Source organism: Xiphophorus couchianus, chromosome 15 (assembly GCF_001444195.1).
Source record: "Xiphophorus couchianus chromosome 15, X_couchianus-1.0, whole genome shotgun sequence".
Lineage (NCBI taxonomy): Eukaryota > Metazoa > Chordata > Actinopteri > Cyprinodontiformes > Poeciliidae > Xiphophorus > Xiphophorus couchianus.
In genome coordinates this window covers 12,850,700-12,859,290 of record NC_040242.1, presented here as the reverse complement: position 1 = coordinate 12,859,290, position 8,591 = coordinate 12,850,700, and the positions used below count along the sequence as shown (strand labels likewise).

Sequence of the window (8,591 nt, the reverse complement as noted above, 5' to 3'; positions counted from 1 at the left end):
TATTATATTGTTTTATGAGGAAAAAACTTTTCTTCTTTTGTCTCCATTTAAATCTGTGTTAAATCTTCTCACATTAAGTATTCATTTTACATAGAGAAAACCCCCCATATTTTAACAACTACAACATTGACATTCTAACTTTTAAATTATTTTCCAAATATTTTATTTCAAAACCTATTCAAAAACTACTATAGAGTCACTGATCTATGGAGAGTTAGAGAAGCTGGTCAGTGGGTGCATTTTGTTTTCCTCAGATGGGATATTTAAAACTGTGAGCACGTCATTTGGACCAAACTATTAATAAGAAGTCATTTTACTGCCCTTTAGCCCCCCCACCCCCCGACTGAACATCCCATTACTCGTTTGGACACTTGCCCCAACACTGTCCGCATGGCAGCTGGGCGCATGCGCAGCTCAGCGGCGGTCCTAAATATCCAATATCCTCTGAACCCGCCTGGTGCTCAAACTTGGACGCCGACTGAAAATAATGTTGTTTCCCCGCGGAAGCAAACTTTCCTGCCACCGAAACAGAAGTCCGGAACTTGAGTCAGGGTTTGTCGGTGTGTTCAGTGTGATCTGAAATACTTTTTTTTTTCTTTTCCTGTTTTAGTGTAGGACTCTTAATGGCCAGCATTGGCTGAGTGTTTTGATCCAGTCAGTGACAGCCTGCAAACAGCAGGTAGAGCTGTGCAGCGAGCGCAACGCATTTGTTATGAGCGCTTCCGAGCTGTGAGGGGATAATCTGGGAGCCCATTTCGTGCTGGAACACTTTCAACAGAGGTATGTTTGTTTACTGATTTTTAATGTATTTATTATTTTTTGCTTATTGTTCTCTACTATTATTATTATTATTATTATTATTATTATTATTATTATTATTATTATTATTGTTGTTGTTGTTGTTGTTATTGTTATTATTATTACCTACATTTGACATTTTTAAGATTATCAAACGCAAATTTAATATTCGTGCTTTTTAATTTATATTTTTATTTAGAAATTTGAACTATTCTTATGAGGGTGAAATAACACTATTTGTTAAGGACAACTAATAACGCTGTATCATACGTTTGGGAAATAAACATAGGCTACATGTCTCCTTGTTTCTCATAAATCGAAACTTCTTTTAAATGACCTAAATCTATATGTCACCGTTTTTGATGTAAGAGCAACTTACGTATGAAGTCATTTAAAGTTTTAAGATCGTTTTTTATTTGACTCATTTTGGGTAAACCATCCAGAATATAAAGTCGCATTGAGCGTTTATTTGTCGACTGAAGTGCTGCTCAATGCGTGTTTCTTCGTCTTTTTTCATTCAGAGGTTCTGGAGACACTTCACTCCTCTCCTCCCGCAGATGTCGGTCCGCATCCCCGTGGCCTTTTTTGCCCCCTTCCTCCTCTCCATCTCCCTTTCATCCCACGTGGAGTTTGTGTTTATATTTGATATGTAGGAAATGGGAATCTTATACCACCACAGTCCCGGCTCTCGGGGCTTGAATGGCCCCTGGCTATTAGCCTGCCCCTAACAACATGACGAGTTAGGTACACGCCGACGTAAAATCTGATAGGGGCCCTATTGCGCCGTAATCCGTGTGTGCAGGTTAGATTTCACATAGAGGACTTACACTCAACCAAGGAGCGTTAAAACCCCCAAACAGCACTGATGGCACTTGGTGCCTACAGAATAAAAAGTAATAATAAAACATAATAGGCACATCGGCAATAATAGATGTCTTTATTTCTTCTTATTACCATTACTATTATTATCATTAGAATAAACTTTGCATTTCAGCTTTTAGGTTTGCGGTTTTGGTATTGAAGCGAGTTGAAATGGAATGTCGTAAAAAAATAAATAATTAGCAGTGTTTTGGAAGTATAAGTCCTTAAAATTATTCTAGTTGTAAAACAAATAAATCAACGTAAGGAAATGTTTTTTTTTTACTACATTTATAGACGACGATTTGATCCTGCAGATTGGAGCGCATCCTCTATGTTTTTTTCATGTCAAGCAGGTTGTTTTAATTTCAATAGTGTTTATAAAACATTGATACAATTTGAGTTCAGAAGCTTTTACCTATACGACTATAATTAAATTTATTAGGTCACACACCCTTTTATTATAAAACACAGAGGATCCAGGATGTCGTTTCTTTTCGTCCTTAATCAGCCAACATCTTAATCAAGACAGATGGAGATTTTTTTTTTCTTCGCTTTTCTTTGTGTAAGGTCGTCACTTTCTTATTTCTTTTTAATGAAATAAATAAATGCATGTCTATATTATCTCACGTCTAAATAAATAAGTAAAATTGCTGCAGAATCCATCATATCCGAGGGAGAAAATGTCTCCAATGAGGTGAGCAGTGAAATGCTTGGAAAACGTGTTCATCGTTATTGATAGGCGCAAGTCGAAATGAATACGTAGCGGTTCGGTCGGCCTGCAGCTGCCTTCATGTGGTTTGTTCAACATCATCCTCTCTTCGGCTCTCAGAGCGTGAAATTACCGCAGCCTGGCCGCGTGCTGCACTTTCTAACCCCTCACCCCTCCTCCGTCTCATGTGTGGCTCTTATATGTCGCTGTCAATAGCCATAGTAAGGAATATAATTCTCTCTGCTGGTAGGCTGAAGGAAATAGCGAGTTTATTGATCCCGCTGCTTAGTGTCAGGTAACTGCTGGGTAGCAGAGCCGGTCCAAAATTTTACAGGGGCCCGTGCGGAATTTGATTTAAGGCCCCCATTCCATTTAATCCAGCCAATGTTTTTTTTTTTTTTTTTTTTTTTTTTTTTTTTACATATTTACATAACAGACCTAAATTTCATAGTTGGCTTCTAAAATACCCAAGGCATAAGTAAACATTGGAACCAAATAAAACTATATAGTTTGCATCTTATTTAAGGACTTTGCTTGTGTTCGAGCTCAGAAATCCTTTCATGGACACAATTTTTATTAAATCATTGAGTAATATTTAATATTTTTTATTGCTAGTTTATGTTCTTGGAGTAGTTTAAATAAATTATCAGATATTATAACATTTTACTCCTAAGCTGCACTTTTTTCTTCACAAATTCTTAAAATGGTAAACAACATATTGACCTGACCACAAATTTCTGGTATTTACTCATATTTTATGGAACTATTTAGAGATCACAGATGTTATTCATTTTTTCCCTGTGTAATCTATGCATATTTTTAAATAAATCATAAAGCAAAACAGATTATCATACTGTGAATTTAATTTCTAAATGGTACACTAGGTAACTGTGCAAGTTTTGTTCAAAATATATTGAAAGAAAAAGACATAAAAGGGGAGTCAGAAGTTCAGTGGTGGTTGACGGCGTTAGCTGGATCTGATTGCAAGTTATTCGGGGTAAATATAAATATCACAGTAATTAATTGCGAAGATATGGCTGTTTCTCTGATTTAAATAGATGGTCAAACAGTCATGTCCAGAGTTTACTAATTCAATCTGAACTCAGTAGAGTCAGGAAAGTTTTACTGCTTATTCTTACAAGATTACATGAAGGGTATTGACATAGTGGATGATTTCCAAAATCGGTGCGCATGAAATGTGATAGTTTAAAAAAGTATTTCTGTCTGTAATTCATGAATCTGTGAGACAAAGCTTAAAGAAGACTTATTCTTTATAAACCCATCTACAAATGAGAAATGTTTAAATCTGAATGAAATGTGAGAAATAGAGGAATCTTCACGATCTGTGGGCTTTGCACAGACGCTTAGTTTGCTTAGGCTTTGGGCCGGCCCTGTTACACGCATGAGTTTGAAAACATTTCACTGTTGTGTAAAATGAATCTGAGAGGACATTTAAAAGTCAGACATCTATTTTGCATGAGTCATTTGTTGTATCAAATATTTCATCATTTCAAAATGGAAAAATAACACACAAAAAAAAAAAAAAAAAAAAGCAAAACAAAAACTAATGAAACCACAGCCAGGGCACATTTTATAAGTGTATTTTCCAACTCACTGGACATGTTTTAAAACAAGAAAGATGTTGGAAGGAGTGAAAATCCAGAAAGAAAAGAGAGCTGATTGTGTCCTCCAGAAAGGTGAGATAGAGTGAGAAAGAGAGAGAATGAAAGAGAGCGAGAGAGAGGAGAGAGACGGGAGGGAGGAGATGGGGTATAGGGTGGTGGAGGCTCCGGCACAAATCAATTCACCTGAGAGACACATTATTGTCTTCGGTTTCTGGCCTGGAGGAGCTGAGCGCTATGAAAAATTAAAAGGATGCCAGTTAGTTTAAAGGATCGAGCCAGTGGACAGACACACAAGCACACAAACCGCCTGCGCAACCCTAATTCAGTGCTACTCATTGTCAATAACTCATATTTTAAACCACGCATTTATCAAGTTAACATTTCAGCTGTTGCTCTTCTGAAGTCTACATGCTAACCTTATCTGCCTCTTTGTAATAATGCAACACATATGTAGACATTAACACAAACGTGGTGTTACACAGATATTAGTTTTTCCAAATATCTATAAACAGAAAAAATATTTTTCAGATGTATTTCTTTGGGATTTAGATTTTATAGACTAAAACGAAGTTAAGCATAATTGTAAAGTAAAAGTAAAATAAAAAGGCATTACAATGGCTTATAAGATTGAAGCATGTGATTATCAGCTCTCTTTGCCAAAAGTTTATGACAGACAGATTGGCATCTTCCTAGGGTGTGAATACTTTGCAAAGCACCGTAAATGATTTCTTCTAATTCATTAAAAATGTGTTTTTTCGTGAGGAACTTAACCTGCAAACGGTTTATAGGCACTCCCTACTGCATTGCTGGGAACTACAGGTCTAATAACAGGGAAGGACTGTCTTTGTTTGCATGTGAGCGTTCGTCTTTGCAGCCAGCTCTTTTGTTCAGCTGTCCAACTTTCCCAACAGCCATTGCACAGTAAACAAGAGACAAACCATTCTGTTCTCGTCTTCCTGGGATGTTGGCATTGTTCTCCATTGTTTTCAGCTGCCCTTTTGTTGCAGCATCACTTTCTGCGCCTCAGCAGCAACAGAGCGACGAGGAATAGAATGCGACGATCGCAGCATCGTCTCTCACCTTAAGTTGTAGACAATTCCCTGGCGTCCAAACTCTCCTCCTCCCTCGCTCCCTCCCTTCATCAACCTGTCTCCTGTCTAGAATTAACGGGGTCACTCACTGTCTTTGTGTGCCATAGCCAGCCACTGTGTCTGTGGTCCAGGGCCAGCCATGCAGCCGTATCATTTACGCTTCTCCGTTTTCATTGTTGATATTTACTTCTGCAATTATCGCTCCACTTCACCCACGGCCAAAGATGATATGCTGAAGTTAACACGGGCGCTTCCCTCCTTCAGTCTCCTGTTGCTCAAACATGCAAACCCAAACACACACAAACGTAAGATCCAACTGATAGACCCACATAGACATAAAACATTTATATGTTTTATAAATATATATATATATATATATATATATATATATATATATATATATATATATATATATATATATACAGTACAGTACAGACCAAAAGTTTGGACACACAGTTGTGTCCAAACTTTTGGTCTGTACTGTATATAATAGAGGCATATTAATAGAGGCAACCAATGTCCTCAGAAGGACATCATGCATCTTTTCCTATTCTATTAATTTGGGAGATTCATCCATCCATCCATCCATTTTCTGTACACCCTTGTCCCTTAGAGGGGTCTGGAGAACTTGGGAGATTAATAAATAAAATAAAAAAACCAAACAAAAAAACCAAAATCTTTATTTCTTTATATTTCTGAAACCATTTAAATTTGTTTTGTGTCTGTTGCTTTTCAAGTGAGTGGGAGATTGCAGCCAGAGAAGCCATGGAGGCCTCACAAGACCTCAGTGAACAGATGGTGAGTCAGAGGCTACTGTATGCATGCAGGTCTGTGGGTGAGAGAGTACACCTTGTGTCAGCCACACAGCTGTGGGGTATGGTGCGTTAGATGGATAGTGTGTGTGTGTGTCCACTGGGGTGTCTCTGTGTGTGTGCGCTAACTCACGAACAGATGTGATCCAAGTCCAGTAGCCATATGGCGACGGTCACAATTTTCTTGAGCTGGAATGAAGCTCGCTATACACACTGACTCTAAACTTTCTGTGTACAGTAAGTCTTTTACATGTTTAAATTTCTACAATGCAATTAATAAGCTCGCTTTAGCATTAATTGAAAACAATGACTGAAACACTGAAAAACGCTGAGGATACGTAATTAGCACAAACAAGGATTTGGTATATTCTAGTCACACTATTGTGAGTTAATTGAGCAAAAAACATTGAGAAACAACAACAAAAAACCCAAGGTGTTCTATAACCAGTTTCAAAACTGTTTTAAAATCTATCTTTTATCAAAATGTTTATGACAAATGTTTTATCGTGAGTTTAAAGAAAGAAAAATTAAAGCCTAGAATAACCTAATTTGATGAGAAAGTTTGGTGGAAGAAAAAAAGAGGAGGACATTTTCAACATAGCAGAACCACCTTTGATCCACCAAAGTAGAACAGGAATTACCGGCACCTGGCATATTTCCTCATAAAAATCTTTATTTCTGCTCCCCTTGATGCTGAGGTTTAGGGAAGCTCTTCACTTTGGATTTGGAACTGTGTGACGCCCTAGAAGACATTTTATTGTGATGTTCAGTTCGTCCAAGGCCTGAAAGAAAAACGAAACGAAAACATTTGCAGGAAACTCACAAAAAAATATGCAAAATTAGAAAAATAGCTGACAACTGAATCACAAGATTGTCAGGTTTCTTGTTGATCTGGTTGGCGTCAGTTTCTGTTGCCTGAAGAAACAGCTCTGCTCAGAGTTCAGCAGTTGGAGCTTTGAAGGAAGTAGTCAGCACAAGATTCTGATCGGCCAAACAGATGCAGACTTGGAACACAAACAATACAGCGTTTGAATAGTAATATAAGAGTGAATTGCACACTTACATCTGCACGTAAACATCCTGCATGAGTTCAGGTGTAAAACAACACTATTCATTTGTAACATGTGGGTCCTGCACCAACAGGGCCAAACTGAAAATCTCTGTTACAGGCAAATTTTATATACCTAATCCTGGTAGATAACGGATTCCTCGAACCGTTTTTATATCCAAAGTTTCAAATGTCTAATGATTGTGTTTACAGGTTTATTTTCAGAGTTAACTAACTAATCAATGTTTAAAGTTGACTAATCATGACTAATCACCCGTGTAATTAAACCTTTTTCTGAAATGCTAAATTAGCGAAATAACATTTTTCACAGAAGAGAGGGTGTCCTCAATTGCCGGTGTCCCGTAGGCTTTAGACCTGTCCCTGTGCCAATACAGTGGATTCATATTGCTTAATTACTTCCTCAGCATGTCATCAAGTTCCTCAGGGCCTAGTAATGACCAATTCATTTGACTCAGGTCTTACCCTAAGCCATGTAGGATAATGACCCTTGAGGAGTAACTTTGGACACCTGTGAGGACTTACTGACAGGCTGTCGAAATTCTTTTCTGTGCATTTCCCTTGTAACATAGAGTAGATCAAAAACATTCATACGTATAGATTCCTGATTCGGTGAGGATATTCTGAAACAAGGTTAATTGTCTGCTACCTTGTCCTAAATGACAGCAAAAACACTCCTGTGGAAATAATAGATGTAAGAGAGATGTTCAGAAAACACAAGGAGACACCTAGATGCACTTGGACTGACGCTTAGAGCCGACGCAGCGTCCCAGTTCTGCTTGTTTAAAGATCAGGCCGTATTGTTGGGAAAATGATTTTGGCGACGTGCGAAGGCCACTCACATTTCAAAGTCGTTAGTCAGCCACCAGAACAGGTGTAATTTCATCTTCTTCTCCTCCTCCTCCATCAAGCCTCGCTCTCTCTTTCTCTCTCTCCCTCTTTCTCTCTCTCTCTCTCTGACCTGCCAGACTCAACAGTAATAATGCTGCGAAGTGGGACAGAGCACATGAAGTATGTTGTTTTTTCTCCTATTTTTTTTCTGTGTATGTGTGTGTGTGTGTCTCATCAGACTTGCTTTGGGTTGGGTTACGGGCAAACCCCAGTGGAGCATATGTCAGTCACGCATACAGTACATGCATACGACGAAAGCAAGCAAGAAAGAAAAAAAAAGGCAGAAGAAGACAGTCTATCTTAACTCACTGGTATTCAGATATAAAATATTGATGTCTATATTCCCCCCATTTACTTCACCTGCTTTAAATAGGACTGTGATATCATTTATAATGTGAATTTGAGCTGCAGCTCAAAGACATTGATTAATTGTTCAGGTTGGAAATTGGATCGCAGAGCAAGGGCAGCGATTTTAATCACCCACAGCCACTGAGGCTTATATAAATTTCATTTCTTGCCAATTTTAAGGCTCTCTGCATGCGGCAGAGAAAGATTTCAGTTTTGGTCTCATTTATGTAGGAACATAGAAGAGGATCCATTTACTGGAAGTTTTAAACTGCCAAATAAAATGTTGTGATTTCAGAAATTGTAATATAATTTATTTTTGTTTGTTTTTTTTCTGAGTCCAAACTTCTACAGGTATTTGTGAATCAGCAATTTCACTTTTCAAAATGGGAA

The 8,591-nt window shown here is 37.9% G+C and overlaps 1 protein-coding gene across 6 annotated transcripts in view; it reads left to right on the top strand.

Moving 5' to 3' along the window:
• The first annotated feature begins 404 nt into the window (after positions 1–404).
• The window catches only part of eya4 (EYA transcriptional coactivator and phosphatase 4), a 51,576-nt gene continuing 43,389 nt past the window's right edge, over positions 405–8,591 (top strand). For 2 of the 6 annotated variants that reach the window (XR_003598545.1, XM_028041191.1), the window contains exons 1-2: positions 407–780; positions 5,822–5,882. Coding sequence is in view for 5 of the 6 variants with exons in the window: in XM_028041191.1 (XP_027896992.1) it covers positions 5,850–5,882 (33 nt within the window). In the remaining variant the exon portion in view is untranslated. Of the gene's footprint in view, positions 781–5,821; positions 5,883–8,591 lie in introns of all 6 variants that reach the window. The other 4 variants (XM_028041195.1, XM_028041193.1, XM_028041190.1 and 1 more) reach the window with 4 other exon arrangements.